The sequence below is a fragment of the Chiloscyllium plagiosum genome, unplaced genomic scaffold (assembly GCF_037043375.1).
Source record: "Chiloscyllium plagiosum isolate Xiang-an unplaced genomic scaffold, Cpla_swu_hap1 HiC_scaffold_41, whole genome shotgun sequence".
Classification (NCBI taxonomy): domain Eukaryota; kingdom Metazoa; phylum Chordata; class Chondrichthyes; order Orectolobiformes; family Hemiscylliidae; genus Chiloscyllium; species Chiloscyllium plagiosum.
The window spans coordinates 34,709,617-34,725,973 of NW_028270179.1; the positions used below are offsets into that span (position 1 = coordinate 34,709,617).

The 16,357-nt window shown below is 48.2% G+C and overlaps 1 protein-coding gene and 1 long non-coding RNA gene across 3 annotated transcripts in view; one reads left to right on the forward strand and one right to left on the reverse strand.

Annotated features, from left to right (window-relative positions):
- Nucleotides 1–11,719, reverse strand: part of LOC148138225 (uncharacterized) — a 52,307-nt gene extending 40,588 nt beyond the window's left edge. For both annotated transcript variants that reach the window (XR_015754029.1, XR_015754028.1), the window contains exons 1-2: nt 11,588–11,719; nt 2,286–2,345 (exon numbers count right to left, since the gene is read on the reverse strand). This is a non-coding gene — a long non-coding RNA (uncharacterized LOC148138225). The remainder of the gene's footprint in view (nt 1–2,285; nt 2,346–11,587) is intronic.
- Nucleotides 11,053–16,357, forward strand: part of LOC122544462 (NACHT, LRR and PYD domains-containing protein 3-like) — a 112,993-nt gene continuing 107,688 nt past the window's right edge. Inside the window, exons 1-2 of the mRNA XM_087981797.1 lie at nt 11,053–11,124; nt 12,271–12,407. Of these exons, the coding sequence (XP_087837923.1) occupies nt 11,057–11,124; nt 12,271–12,407 (205 nt within the window). The 5' untranslated portion in view covers nt 11,053–11,056. The remainder of the gene's footprint in view (nt 11,125–12,270; nt 12,408–16,357) is intronic.

Below are 16,357 nucleotides of genomic sequence, written 5' to 3' on the forward strand. Positions count from 1 at the left end.
ACTATCACTGTATTCTAACTGTATATAAACTATCACACTGTATTTAAACTATCACACTATATTTAAACTATCACACTGTATTTAAACTATCACACTATATTTAAACTATCACTGTATTCTAACTATATTTAAACTATCACACTATATTTAAACTATCACACTGTATTTAAACTATCACACTATATTTAAACTATCACTGTATTCTAACTGTATTTAAACTATCACACTATATTTAAACTATCACTGTATTCTAACTATATTTAATCTATCACACTGTATTTAAACTATCACTGTATTCTAACTATATTTAAACTATCACACTGTATTTAAACTATCACTGTATTCTAACTGTATTTAAACTATCACACTGTATTTAAACTATCACTGTATTCTAACTGTATTTAAACTATCACACTGTATTTAAACTATCACTGTATTCTAACTATATTTAAACTATCACACTGTATTTAAACTATCACTGTATTCTAACTGTATTTAAACTATCACACTGTATTTAAACTATCACTGTATTCTAACTATATTTAAACTATCACACTGTATTTAAACTATCACTGTATTCTAACTATATTTAAACTATCACACTGTATTTAAACTATCACTGTATTCTAACTATATTTAAACTATCACACTGTATTTAAACTATCACTGTATTCTAACTATATTTAAACTATCACACTATTTAAACTATCACTGTATTCTAACTATATTTAAACTATCACACTATTTAAACTATCACTGTATTCTAACTATATTTAAACTATCACACTATTTAAACTATCACTGTATTCTAACTATATTTAAACTATCACACTGTATTTAAACTATCACTGTATTCTAACTATATTTAAACTATCACACTATTTAAACTATCACTGTATTCTAACTATATTTAAACTATCACACTATTTAAACTATCACTGTATTCTAACTGTATTTAAACTATCACACTGTATTTAAACTATCACTGTATTCTAACTATATTTAAACTATCACACTATTTAAACTATCACTGTATTCTAACTATATTTAAACTATCACACTGTATTTAAACTATCACTGTATCACTGTATTCTAACAGAGGGTCAGCAGGAGAGCCCCGTCTCTGACTCACTCCTGAGGGACCCCGACACCCCACCGCCCCGCCCCCCCTCTCCCCGCCCCGCCCCCCCTCTCCCCGCCCCGCCCCCCCTCTCCCCGCCCCGCCCCCCCCTCCCCGCCCCGCCCCCCCTTCCCCGCCCCGCCCCCCCTTCCCGCCCCGCCCCCCCTTCCCGCCCCGCCCCCCCTCCCCTCTCCCCGCCCCGCCCCCCCTCTCCCCGCCCCGCCCCCCCTCTCCCCGCCCCGCCCCCCCTCTCCCCGCCCCGCCCCCCCTCTCCCCGCCCCGCCCCCCCTCTCCCCGCCCCGCCCCCCTCTCCCCAGACAGCGAGCGGCAGAGCGCGCGCCCGGCGGGCCCACCGCGCGGAGCGGACAGAGAGAGCGAGCGCCCTTCAGGTCACGAGGACAGCGACCCGCCTGATTGGCGGGTGCCCGCGCGGGCCGCATTCCCGTTAAGGAAACCCCGCCCCCGGGTCACGTGGGGCTCGGAGCGCGTGAACGTCCAGGGTTTGTCGGTGAGTCCGAGCCTGTTTATTGCAGATAATTCACAGTATTATCACAGTATTATCATAATAATTATCACAGTATTATCATAGTAATTATCACAGTATTATCACAGTATTATCACAGTAATTATCACAGTAATTATCACAGTATTATCACAGTAATTATCACAGTATTATCACAGTAATTATCACAGTAATTATCACAGTAATTATCATAGTAATTATCATAGTAATTATCACAGTATTATCATAGTAATTATCACAGTAATCATTATAGTAATTATCACAGTAATTATCACAGTAATTATCACAGTATTATCACAGTAATTATCACAGTATTATCAGAGTAATTATCACAGTATTATCACAGTAATTATCACAGTATTATCACAGTATTATCACAGTAATCATTATCTGACACTGTTAATGCAGATAACTTCCTGCATTATCACAGTAATTATCACAGTATTATCATAGTAATTATCACAGTAATTATCACAGTAATTATCACAGTAATTATCATAGTAATTATCAGTGTATTATCACAGTAATTATCACAGTGATTTTCACAATATTATCACAGTAATTATCACAGTAATTATCACAGTATTATCACAGTATTTATCACAGTAATCATTATTTAAACTGTTAATGCAGATAACTTACTGCATTATCACAGGATTCACTCCGATATTGTTCCTGCGCCGCCGGCTCCATCAGCGAACTCTATATTGTGGAGAAACAGTGAATTTCCGCTTCAATGTGAAAGTGAAACAGGAGCAGGACCAGGAATTGGCTCTTCCAGCTCCACCCTGATCCACAACCAGGTTTCCAGCTCCTCTCTGATCCACAACCAGGTTCCCAGCTCCACCCTGATCCACAACCTGGTTTCCAGCTCCTCTCTGATCCACAACCTGGTTCCCAGCTCCACCCTGATCCACAACCTGGTTCCCAGCTCCACCCTGATCCACAACCTGGTTCCCAGCTCCACCCTGATCCACAACCAGGTTCCCAGCTCCACCCTGATCCACACCCTGGTTCCCAGCTCCACCCTGATCCACAACCAGGTTCCCAGCTCCACCCTGATCCACAACCTGGTTCCCAGCTCCACTCTGATCCACAACCTGGTTCCCAGCTCCACCCTGATCCACAACCAGGTTCCCAGCTCCACCCTGATCCACAACCAGGTTCCCAGCTCCACCCTGATCCACAACCAGGTTCCCAGCTCCACCCTGATCCACAACCTGGTTCCAGCTCCACCCTGATCCACAACCTGGTTCCCAGCTCCACCCTGATCCACAACCTGGTTCCCAGCTCCACCCTGATCCACAACCTTGTTCCCAGCTCCACCCTGATCCACAACCTGGTTCCCAGCTCCACCCTGATCCATAACCTGGTTTCCAGCTCCACCCTGATCCACAACCAGGTTCCCAGCTCCACCCTGATCCACACCCTGGTTCCCAGCTCCACCCTGATCCACAACCTGGTTCCCAGCTCCACCCTGATCCACAACCAGGTTCCCAGCTCCACCCTGATCCACAACCTGGTTCCCAGCTCCTCTCTAATCCACAACCTGGTTCCCAGCTCCACCCTGATCCACAACCTGGTTCCAGCTCCTCTCTGATCCACAACCAGGTTTCCAGCTCCACTCTAATCCACAACCTGGTTCCCAGCTCCACTCTAATCCACAACCTGGTTCCCAGCTCCACTCTAATCCACAACCTGGTTCCCAGCTCCACTCTAATCCACAACCAGGTTCCCAGCTCCACCCTGATCCACAACCTGGTTCCCAGCTCCACTCTAATCCACAACCTGGTTCCCAGCTCCACTCTAATCCACAACCAGGTTCCCAGCTCCACCCTGATCCACAACCTGGTTCCCAGCTCCACTCTAATCCACAACCTGGTTCCCAGCTCCACCCTGATCCACAACCTGGTTTCCAGCTCCACTCTAATCCACAACCTAGTTCCCAGCTCCACTCTAATCCACAACCTGGTTTCCAGCTCCACCCTGATCCACAACCTGGTTCCCAGCTCCACCCTGATCCACAACCTGGTTCCCAGCTCCACTCTAATCCACAACCAGGTTCCCAGCTCCACCCTGATCCACAACCTGGTTCCCAGCTCCACTCTAATCCACAACCTGGTTCCCAGCTCCACCCTGATCCACAACCTGGTTTCCAGCTCCACTCTAATCCACAACCTAGTTCCCAGCTCCACTCTAATCCACAACCTGGTTTCCAGCTCCACCCTGATCCACAACCTGGTTTCCAGCTCCACCCTGATCCACAACCTGGTTTCCAGCTCCACCCTGATCCACAACCTGGTTTCCAGCTCCACCCAGATCCACAACCTGGTTTCCAGCTCCACCCTGATCCACAACCTGGTTTCCAGCTCCACCCTGATCCACAACCTGGTTCCCAGCTCCACCCTGATCCACAACCAGGTTCCCAGCTCCACTCTAATCCACAGCCAGATTCCCAGCTCCACCCTGATCCACAACCTGGTTTCCAGCTCCACCCTGATCCACAACCAGGTTCCCAGCTCCACCCTGATCCACAACCTGGTTCCCAGCTCCACCCTGATCCACAACCAGGTTCCCAGCTCCACCCTGATCCACAACCTGGTTCCCAGCTCCACTCTGATCCACAACCTGGTTCCCAGCTCCACCCTGATCCACAACCTGGTTCCCAGCTCCACCCTGATCCACAACCTGGTTTCCAGCTCCACCCTGATCCACAACCTGGTTTCCAGCTCCACCCTGATCCACAACCTGGTTCCCAGCTCCACCCTGACCACAACCTGGTTTCCAGCTCCACCCTGATCCACAACCTGGTTCCCAGCTCCACTCTAATCCACAACCTGGTTTCCAGCTCCACCCTGATCCACAACCAGGTTCCCAGCTCCACCCTGATCCACAACCTGGTTCCCAGCTCCACCCTGATCCACAACCTGGTTCCCAGCTCCACTCTAATCCACAACCAGGTTCCCAGCTCCACTCTAATCCACAACCTGGTTCCCAGCTCCACCCTGATCCACAACCTGGTTTCCAGCTCCACCCTGATCCACAACCTGGTTTCCAGCTCCACCCTGATCCACAACCTGGTTCCCAGCTCCACCCTGATCCACAACCTGGTTTCCAGCTCCACCCTGATCCACAACCAGGTTCCCAGCTCCACCCTGATCCACAACCTGGTTCCCAGCTCCACCCTGATCCACAACCTGGTTTCCAGCTCCACTCTAATCCACAACCAGGTTCCCAGCTCCACCCTGATCCACAACCTGGTTCCCAGCTCCACTCTAATCCACAACCTGGTTCCCAGCTCCACCCTGATCCACAACCAGGTTCCCAGCTCCACCCTGATCCACAACCTGGTTCCCAGCTCCACCCTGATCCACAACCTGGTTCCCAGCTCCACTCTGATCCACAACCTGGTTTCCAGCTCCACTCTGATCCACAACCTGGTTTCCAGCTCCACCCTGATCCACAACCAGGTTCCCAGATCCACCCTGATCCACAACCTAGTTCCCAGATCCACTCTAATCCACAACCTGGTTCCCAGCTCCACCCTGATCCACAACCTGGTTCCCAGCTCCACCCTGATCCACAACCAGGTTCCCAGCTCCACTCTGATCCACAACCTGGTTCCCAGCTCCACCCTGATCCACAACCAGGTTCCCAGCTCCACACTGATCCACAACCAGGTTCCCAGCTCCACCCTGATCCACAACCTGGTTCCCAGCTCCACCCTGATCCACAACCTGGTTCCCAGCTCCTCTCTCATCCACAACCAGGTTCCCAGCTCCACCCTGATCCACAACCAGGTTCCCAGCTCCACCCTGATCCACAACCAGGTTCCCAGCTCCACCCTGATCCACAACCTGGTTCCCAGCTCCACCCTGATCCACAACCTGGTTCCCAGCTCCACCCTGATCCACAACCTGGTTCCCAGCTCCACTCTAATCCACAACCAGGTTCCCAGCTCCACTCTGATCCACAACCTGGTTCCCAGCTCCACCCTGATCCACAACCTGGTTCCCAGCTCCACTCTAATCCACAACCAGGTTCCCAGCTCCACTCTAATCCACAACCAGGTTCCCAGCTCCACTCTGATCCACAACCTGGTTCCCAGCTCCACTCTGATCCACAACCTGGTTTCCAGCTCCACCCTGATCCACAACCTGGTTCCCAGCTCCACTCTGATCCACAACCTGGTTTCCAGCTCCACCCTGATCCACAACCTGGTTCCCAGCTCCACTCTGATCCACAACCTGGTTTCCAGCTGCACCCTGATCCACAACCTGGTTCCCAGCTCCACCCTGATCCACAACCTGGTTCCCAGCTCCTCTCTGATCCACAACCTGGTTCCCAGCTCCACCCTGATCCACAACCTTGTTCCCAGCTCCACCCTGATCCACAACCTGGTTCCCAGCTCCACCCTGATCCACAACCTGGTTCCCAGCTCCACCCTGATCCACAACCTGGTTCCCAGCTCCACCCTGATCCACAACCTGGTTCCCAGCTCCACCCTGATCCACAACCTGGTTCCCAGCTCCACCCTGATCCAGAACCTGGTTCCCAGCTCCACCCTGATCCACAACCTGGTTCCCAGCTCCACCCTGATCCACAACCTGGTTCCCAGCTCCACTCTGATCCACAACCTGGTTTCCAGCTGCACCCTGATCCACAACCTGGTTCCCAGCTCCACCCTGATCCACAACCTGGTTCCCAGCTCCACTCTGATCCACAACCTGGTTTCCAGCTGCACCCTGATCCACAACCTGGTTCCCAGCTCCACTCTAATCCACAACCTGGTTCCCAGCTCCTCTCTGATCCACAACCTGGTTTCCAGCTCCACCGTGATCCACAACCTGGTTTCCAGCTCCACTCTGATCCACAACCTGGTTCCCAGCTCCACTCTGATCCACAACCTGGTTCCCAGCTCCACCCTGATCCACAACCTTGTTCCCAGCTCCACCCTGATCCACAACCTGGTTCCCAGCTCCACCCTGATCCACACCCTGGTTCCCAGCTCCACCCTGATCCAGAACCTGGTTCCCAGCTCCACCCTGATCCACAACCTGGTTCCCAGCTCCACCCTGATCCACAACCTGGTTCCCAGCTCCACTCTGATCCACAACCTGGTTTCCAGCTGCACCCTGATCCACAACCTGGTTCCCAGCTCCACCCTGATCCACAACCTGGTTCCCAGCTCCACTCTGATCCACAACCTGGTTTCCAGCTGCACCCTGATCCACAACCTGGTTCCCAGCTCCACTCTAATCCACAACCTGGTTCCCAGCTCCTCTCTGATCCACAACCTGGTTCCCAGCTCCACTCTGATCCACAACCTGGTTCTCAGCTCCACCCTGATCCACAACCTGGTTCCCAGCTCCACCCTGATCCACAACCTGGTTCCCAGCTCCACCCTGATCCACAACCTGGTTCCCAGCTCCTCTCTGATCCACAACCTGGTTCCCAGCTCCACCCTGATCCACAACCTGGTTCCCAGCTCCTCTCTGATCCACAACCTGGTTCCCAGCTCCTCTCTGATCCACAACCTGGTTCCCAGCTCCTCTCTGATCCACAACCTGGTTCCCAGCTCCACCCTGATCCACAAACTGGTTCCCAGCTCCACTCTAATCCACAACCTTGTTCCCAGCTCCACCCTGATCCACAACCTTGTTCCCAGCTCCACCCTGATCCACAACCTTGTTCCCAGCTCCACCCTGATCCACAACCTTGTTCCCAGCTCCACCCTGATCCACAACCTGGTTCCCAGCTCCACCCTGATCCACAACCTGGTTCCCAGCTCCACCCTGATCCACAACCTGGTTCCCAGCTCCACCCTGATCCACAACCTGGTTCCCAGCTCCACCCTGATCCACAACCAGGTTCCCAGATCCACTCTAATCCACAACCTGGTTCCCAGCTCCACCCTGATCCACAACCTGGTTCCCAGCTCCACCCTGATCCACAACCTGGTTCCCAGCTGCTCTCTGATCCACAACCTGGTTCCCAGCTCCACCCTGATCCATAACCTGGTTCCCAGCTCCACCCTGATCCACAACCTAGTTCCCAGCTCCACTCTGATCCACAACCTGGTTCCCAGCTCCACTCTGATCCACACCCTGGTTCCCAGCTCCACTCTGATCCACACCCTGGTTCCCAGCTCCACTCTGATCCACACCCTGGTTCCCAGCTCCACTCTGATCCACAACCTTGTTCCCAGCTCCACTCTGATCCACAACCTTGTTCCCAGCTCCACCCTGATCCACAACCTTGTTCCCAGCTCCACTCTGATCCACAACCTGGTTCCCAGCTCCACCCTGATCCATAACCTGGTTTCCAGCTCCACCCTGATCCACAACCTGGTTTCCAGCTCCACCCTGATCCACAACCTGGTTTCCAGCTCCACCCTGATCCACAACCTGGTTCCCAGCTCCACCCTGATCCACAATCTGGTTCCCAGCTCCACACTCATCCACAATCTGGTTTCCAGCTTCTGCTGTCATTGTTTTTTCCTTCACTCTATCCCAGTGACCAGCATCAGAGCCCAGGGGCTGGCCTTCTCCCCCTTCCCCGCTCAGCACAACCCTGTACAATCCCATTCCCATTCCCAGTGACCGCGTCTCTTTCTGGGATATACCATTTCAGACATTGTCTACTGTCTTGGAGAAGAAATTATTTTGCATCTCAGTTTTAAATAAGACTTGCAGAGTTGGGGGGGGGGGGTTGCAATGACCCTAATGTGAGATTCTTCAGGAATGAGATAACGAGTGTCCAGAGACAGTGAGGGTGAAAGGCAATGCTGGGTCACCAGAGAAACTGAGGGTTTGCATATGAACAAGAAGGAAGCCTATGTCAGGTATAGGTAGGATAGATCATGTGAATCCTTAGAGGAATATACTCGAGAGTGAAATCAGGAGATCAAAAAGGGGTCATGAGATAGCTGTGGCAGATAGGGTTAAGGAGAATCCAAAGGGTTTTACAAATACATTTAAGGACAAAAGGGTAACGAGGGAGAGAATAGGGCCCTTCAAAGATCATCAAAGTGGCGCTCCTTGGAGCTGCAGGAGATGGGGGGGGCGGGGGGGAGGGATGCTAAATGAATATTTTGCATCAGTGTTTACTGCGGAGAAGGACATGGACACTATCGAATGTGGGGAAATAGGTGGTGACATCTTGAAAAGAGTCCTTGTTACAGAGGAGGAAATTCTGGATTTCATAAAGGTGGATAAATCCCCACGGTCTAATCAAGTGTACCCTAGAACTCTGGGAAACGAGTGAAGTGATTGCTGGGCCACTTGTTGTGATATTTGTATCATCAATAATCGCAGGTGAGGTGCCAGAAGGACTTGAAGTTGACTAACATGGTGCCATAATTTAAAAAAGGTGGTAACTATAGACCGGTGAACCTGACATCATTGGTGGGCAAGTTGTTGCAGGGAATCCTGAACAAAGAAGATCTACAGCCCAGGAACAGGCCCTTCGGCCCTCCAAGCCTGAGCTGATCCAAATGTACTGTCTAAACCTGTTGGTCAATTCCTAAGCATCTGTATCCCTCTGCTCCCCACCTACTGTGCCTGCCTGTACCATCTCTGCTGGCAACGCGTTCCAGATGCCCACCACCCTCTGTGTGAAGTACTTGCCGTGTATATCCCCCTTAAACTTTCCACCTCTCACCTTGAAACCGTGACCTCTCGTTATTGAATCCTTCACCCTGGGAAAAGTCTTGTCTCTACCCACCCTGTCTATACCTTTCTTGATTTTGTAAACCTCAATCAGGTCCCCCCCTCAGTCTCCTTTTCCCTAATGAAAATAACCTAACATACTGAACCTCTCTTCAGAGCTAGCACTTTCCATACCAGGCAACATCCTCGTAAACCTTCTCTGCACCCTCTCCAAAGTGTCCACATCCTTTTGGTAATGTGGCTACCAGAACTGTACACAGTATTCTAAATGCAACCGAACCAGTGTCTTGTACAATTTTAACATGACTTGCCAGATCTTATGCTCAATACCCCGTCCAATGACGACAAGCATACTTGACCACTCTATCCACCTGTGCAGTGACCTTCAGGGTACAACGGACCTGCACTCCCAGATCTCTCTGCCCATCAACTTTTCCCAAGGCTCTTCCGTTCGTTTCTATAATTCACTCTAGAAAAAGTCTTGCCTAAATGCATCACCTCACATTTGAAATCCATCTGCCACTTTTCCACCCAACTCTCCAGTCTATCTATATCCTCCTGTATCTTTGACAGTCCTTTATGCTTTCTGCTACTCCACCAATCTTCATGTCATCTGCAAACATGCTGATCATACCAACAGTGCCCTCTTCCAGATCATTTATGTATATTACAAACAACAGCATTCCCAACACTGACCCCTGTGGAACACCACTGGTCACCTTTCTCCATTTCGAGAAACTCCCTTCAACTACTACTCTCTGTCTCCCATTGCTCAACCAGTTCTTTATCCACCTAGCTAGAACACTCTGTGACTTAACTTTCTCCATTAGTTTACCATGGGGAACCTTATCAAATACCTTACTAATGTCCATATATATGACATCAACAGCCCTTCCTTCATCTATCAACTTGGTCACTTCCTCAAAGAACTCTATTAAGTTGGTAAGACACGATCTCCCCCTCACAAAACCATGTCGCCTATCACTGATAAGCCCATTCTTTTCTAAATATAAAGAGATCCTGCTCCCCCATTCATTAAGAGCCATTGTCTTACTCCTACCTGCATTATCACCATAACCCTTAATTATCCGACTATAACTTGGATATATTAAACAAAGCTGTCTCGACTGCTTCCTTGGGCAGAGAATGGTCTGGGAAAAACAGTTCCTCCTCATCTCTCCTAAATCTCCTCCACCTAATCCTGACGCCATGTTCCCTAGTCATAGTCTCACCCACCAGCAGAAGCAACTTGCCTGCCTGTTTTTTCTCTATCCCTTGCATAATTTTATATCTTTCTATGAGATCACCTCTCGTTCTTCCAAATTCTAGCGAGTACAGTCCCAGGTGGCTCAACCTCTCACAGGGGTCGGTGCTGGGTCTGCAACTGTTTTTATATTTGGAAGAGGAGACCCAGTGGTGGGTCTAAGTTTGCTGATGACAAAAAGTTGAGTGGAAAGGCAAACAGGATGTGGAGGATCTGCAGAGAATTAGATATGTTAAGTGAGTGGGCAAGTACCTGGCAGATGGACTACAATGTTAGTAAATGTGATTTATCCAATTTGGAACATTTGGAGATGCCCCTGACATCTGTCTTAAATCTATCGCCTGTCAATTTGTAGTTATGCCCTCTCGTACAAGCTGACGTCATCATCCTAAGAAAATGTCTTTCACTGTCTATCCTATTTAATCCTTTGATCATCTTGTATGTCTCTATCAAATCCCTCCTTAGCCGCCTTCTTTCCAATGAGAACAGACCCAAGTCTCTCAGCCTTTCCTCATAAGACCTTCCTTCCAGACCAGGCAACATCTAGGTAAATCTCCTCTGCACCTTTTCGAAAGCTTCCACATCCTTCCTGACATATGGGGACCAGAACTGTACACAATATTCCAAGTGTGGCCACACCAGCGTTTTGTATAGCTGCAGCATTATATTGCGGTTCCGGAATTCAATCCCTCTACAAGTGAAATCTAACACATCGTATGCCTCCTTAACAGCACTATCCACCTGGATGGCAACTTTCAGGGGTCTATACACATGGACTCCAGGATCCCTCTGCACATCCACACTACCAAGAATCTTTCCATTGACCCAGTACTCTGCCTTGCTGTTATTCCTCCCAAAGTGCATCACCTCACATTTAGCATTGGACTCCATTTGCCACCTCTCAGCCCAATTCTGCAACCCGTAACATTCCCCCTGCAACATTCTTCCAAACTGTCCATATCTCCACCGACTTTAGTGTCGTCTGCAAATTTACTAATCCATCCACCTACCTGCGTCTAAGTCATTTATAAAAATGACAAACATCAGTGGTCCCAAAACAGATCCTTGTGGAACACCAGTAATAGGAGAATGGGTCTGTTGGGATACTCTTCGAGGGTTGATGTGGACGTGCTGGTCTGAAGGGCCTGTTTCCACACTGTAGGGATTCTATGATTCTAATTGTGAGCTGGAAATGACTTGTTGACTTTGGGATAAGGTGTGGTAAAAGCAAAGGAACAGACAAAACAGGTTTTGTTTGTTTGTGAGGCCATGCATGGAGGCTCATTACAGGTTGAGTCTTGACCTGATAAATGCAGTGACCCTCTGGAAAAGTGTTTAAACAGTCTGGTAAGGGACAAAAAAGCTGCAGATGCTGGAATCCAAAATAGACAGCAGAAGTTGGATATTAATGAGGTTAGTAACTGGGAATTGATTTTGATAAGTTTAGAGCAGAATCTATGTTCAAGCAGAATGATTGTTGAATGGTAATTTAGGCAGAGGGAGGATCCTATCAGGCTGGAACTAGGATTGAAGTTTTTTTTTAACTGTGTTCTGAGAGATAAGCAGGGAGTTTCTAAATCTTCCTGTTAATGTGATACACTGGTTTCTGGAATCACAGAGTAGAAAGTTGAGTAAGAAATATTGTTGCCTTTAGCTGGCTAAACTGACAAGGTGACCCTGATCAATGTTTCAGAAACAAAAAAGCTACAGATGCTGGAATCCAAAGTAGACAGGCAGGAGGCTGGAAGAACACAGCAAGCCAGGCAGCATCAGGAAGTAGAAAAGTCGGCATTTTGGGTGTAACCATTCTTCAGAAAAGCAGCCAAGCAGGTAAATTTTTACTTGTATTCCCCTATTACTGTACATTTATCCCAAACCATGCAACATTGAAAGACATTGAAGTAATAGAAAATAGAAGTGTACAGCACAGGAATGGCCCTTCAGCCCACAATGTTGCACTGAACATGATGTGAAACTAAACTAATCCTTTCTGCCTGCCCTTGGTCCATAATCCTCCATTCCTTGCATATTTATGTGCTTATCTAAAAGTCCCTTAAATGTCCCGAGCATACCTACCTCCACCACCATCACTGGCAGCGCGTTCCAGATTCCTACCACTCTGTGTAAAATAGAAACTTGCTCCTTACATCTCTTTTGAACTGTCTCCCTCTCAGCTTAAATGCATGCCCCTAGTATTAGATATTTCAACTCTTGGGGAAAAAGATTCTGACAGTTAACTCTACTTATGTCTCTTCTAAACTCTTAGAAGTCTACAAAATGAAAAAAAAGTCTGCTGCTCCAGAGAAAACGATCAGAGTTTTGCTACTGTCTTATTTATAGCTCATATGTTCTAATTCAGGCAGCATCCTGGTAAGTCTCTTCTGCACCTTCTCCAAAGCCTCCACATTCCTGTTTGTCATGTGGCAACCGTAATTGAATGCAATACTCTATGTGGCCTAACCAAAGTCTTATAAAGCTGCAACGTGGTGGCATAGTAGCTCAGTGGTTAGCACTGCTGCCTCACAGTGCCAGGGACCCGAGTTCGATTGCAGCTTATGGTGACAGTGGTAAGAGCTAGTGAGGTTAGGAATAGGAGGGTAGAGTAGATAAGTGCATGGCTGAGGAGCTGTTGCCTGGGAGAAAGGTTCACATCTTTGGATTATTGGAATCTCTCATCTGGGGTAGAAGTGACCTGAGCTGAAAATGTGTTGCTGGAAAAGCGCAGCAGGTCAGGCAGCATCCAGGGAACAGGAGAATCGCCGTTTCGGGCATAAGCCCTTCTTCAGGAATCTGATGACCCCTTCTCACGCCTCCAACACACCCCATCCACTGACGACCCCTTCTCACGCCTCCAACACACCCCATCCACTGACGACCCCCTTCTCACGCCTCCAACACACCCCATCCACCTGGACACCCCGTGCTGGCCTCCTACCTGCCCTCGACCTCTTAAAAAAAAATCTCCTGTTCCCTGGATGCTGCCTGACCTGCTGCGCTTTTCCAGCAACACATTTTCAGCTCTGATCGCCAGCATCTGCAGTCCTCACTTTCTCCCCGTAGAAGTGACCTGTACAAGAAGGATGGATTGCACATGAATTGGAAGGGGACTAAGATACGAGCAGGGAGATTTGCTCGAGCTGCCCAGGAGGATTTAAACAAGAGGGGAGGTGGGGGAAGAATGAGACCCAGGGAAATAGTGAAGAAAGAGATCAATCTGAGACTGATACAGTGAGAAAGGGAGCGAGTCAAACAGTCAAGGCAGGAAGGAACAAAGCAGAGAAGAAGGTCAGACTGATAAATTAAACTGCATTTACTTATATGCAAGAGGCCTAACTGGGAAGGCAGATGAACTCATGGCACATGGGACTGAGATATCCTAGCAATTAGAGTGTTGTCCCACTCCCCCCTCAGTCAAAGCAAAAAGCTCAGAGGCACAGAGTAGTTTTACCGCCTTCATCTTTATTCCGGGCCCTGAAGGAAGAGGGAACGGTCGCCCATGTGCATAGAGACATGAGTTCTCGTTTTTCTCTCTCAAACAGTAGTTTCTTAATGAATTACCTCAGTACTCCTCCCTGTAAATGACTATATAAGGCAACATACATAGCAATTGGGGAGACCAATACAATCAGTGAGTGTCAATAGTAAAGATTAAGCCATCTATTGTTACACAATGAATGTTCTTAACCTTAACTGGCTTTACATAATGAATGCTCCTCACCTTGTTAAACTGACCTTATGTTTTTTTTGTTTCTTTTTTCTCTAATTTTTTTTTCTTTTTTTTCCCCTAGCACCCATGGTGTGTGTGTGTGTGTGCAGGTGTGAGACACAGTGAAAGACACAAAGTGCACGAATCTTTATTCAAATTCCACCACCAGGAAGATAGGAAAACACCCGGGTGGCCAGTGACAAACACTGCCCTTCACATCAAAGGACAGTGCTGTGTGATCAAAAACAGTGAAGGGGAGGGCAGGGACTAAATCAAAATAGAGTTGGAGGGAGAAATGATGCACTCCATTCCCTGCGGCGCCCACCTCTCCCTGAACAACTCCAGGGTGTTGGTCGACACCGTGTGCTCCTTCTCCAAGGACACCCGGGCCCTAACGTAACCGCGGAAGAGGGGCAGGCAGTCGGCCCTAACGACCCCCTCCACGGCCCGCTGCCTGGACCTGTTGATGGCCAGTTTGGTCAGACCCACGAGGAGGTCTTCAGACCTGCCCTCCTTCCTCCTTACCGGGTGCCCAAAGATCAGGAACGTGGGACTGAAGTGCAACCAAAAGCAGAGGAGAAGGTTTTTCAGGAAATCAAAAAGGGAGTGCAAACGCCCACACCCAATATATACGTGGTCCACGGACTCCACAGCGCCACAGAACAAGCAGTTGGGCTGGGAGTCCGTGAAGCACCGCAATCTGCGGTTGCAGGGGACTGCTGCGTGCAACACCCTCCACCCCAGATCCCCGAGAGAAAGGGGGAGGACTCCCACATAGAGAGCCCTCCACTGGGGAAAAACTGACCTTATATACTGAATGCTTCCAATATTGTTAAATGACTCTACATAACCAATGCTTTCCTACCTTTTTAATCCATTACCCTTGCCTCCAGCACCCCATTGTTAACTGTTAGTTCTTATTTGATCTGATTCATGTTCAGCTGAACGTCTTCTTTCACAAAACTCAGAACTTAACTCTTTCCCTACCTGCTTATACCCTATATGCATTCTCAACAGAAACATGGCTCAGGGATGGACAGGACTGGCAGCTTAATGTTCCAGGATACAAATACTAGAAGAAGCATAGAAAGAGGGGTGAGTGAGGATGGGGCGCTTTTGATGAGGGATAGCATTACTGCTGTACTTAGGGAAGATATTCCTGGGAGCACATCCAGGGAAGTTATTTGGGTGGAACTCAGAAACAAGAAAGGGGTGATCACTTTATTGGGATTGTATTATAGACCCCCTAATAGTCAGCGGAAAATTGAGAAACAAATTTGTAAGTAGATTTCAGTTATCTATGTGAATAATAGGTGAAGTTAAAAATCTTACAACAACAAGTTAGAGTCCAGCAGGTTTATTTGTAAGCGCTAGCTTTGGAAGCAAAAGCTAATGCTTCCAAATAACCCTTTTGGACTATAACGTGGTGTTGTGTGATTTCTAACTTTGTTCATGCCGGTCCAACACTGGTACCTCCAAGTCAATAATAGGGTGTTTATGGTAGGCAATTTTAATTTTCAAAACATAGAGTGGGACTGCCATAGTGTTGAGGTTTAGATGGAGAGAAAGTTAAGTGTGTACAAGAAAATTTTCTGATTCAGTATGTGGATGTTCCTATAGAAAAGGTGCAAAACATGACCTACTGTTGGGAAATGAGGCAGGGCGGCAGTTGACTGTGGTGTTAGTGGGGAAGTACTTTGGGGCCATAATTCTATTATTTTTAAAATAGTGAAGGAAAAGGATATACCAGATCTAAAAATTGAAATTTTAAATTGGAGGAAGGCTAATTTTGATGGTATTCGGGAAGAACTTTCAAAAGTTGATTGGGAGCAAAAGACAGCTGGAAAATGGGAAGCCTTCAAAAATGGGTTAATAAAAGTCCAGGGGCTGTATATTCCTGTTTGAGTGAAAGGAAAGGCTGGTAGGTGTCAGGAATTCTGGGTGAAAGCAGGACTCTTGGCAGTGTGGAAGAACAGAGGGATCTTTAGGTCCATTTTCACAGATCCCTCAAAGTTGCCACCCTAGTTGATAGGATGGTTAAGAAGGCATATGGTGTGTTGGCTTCCATTAGCAG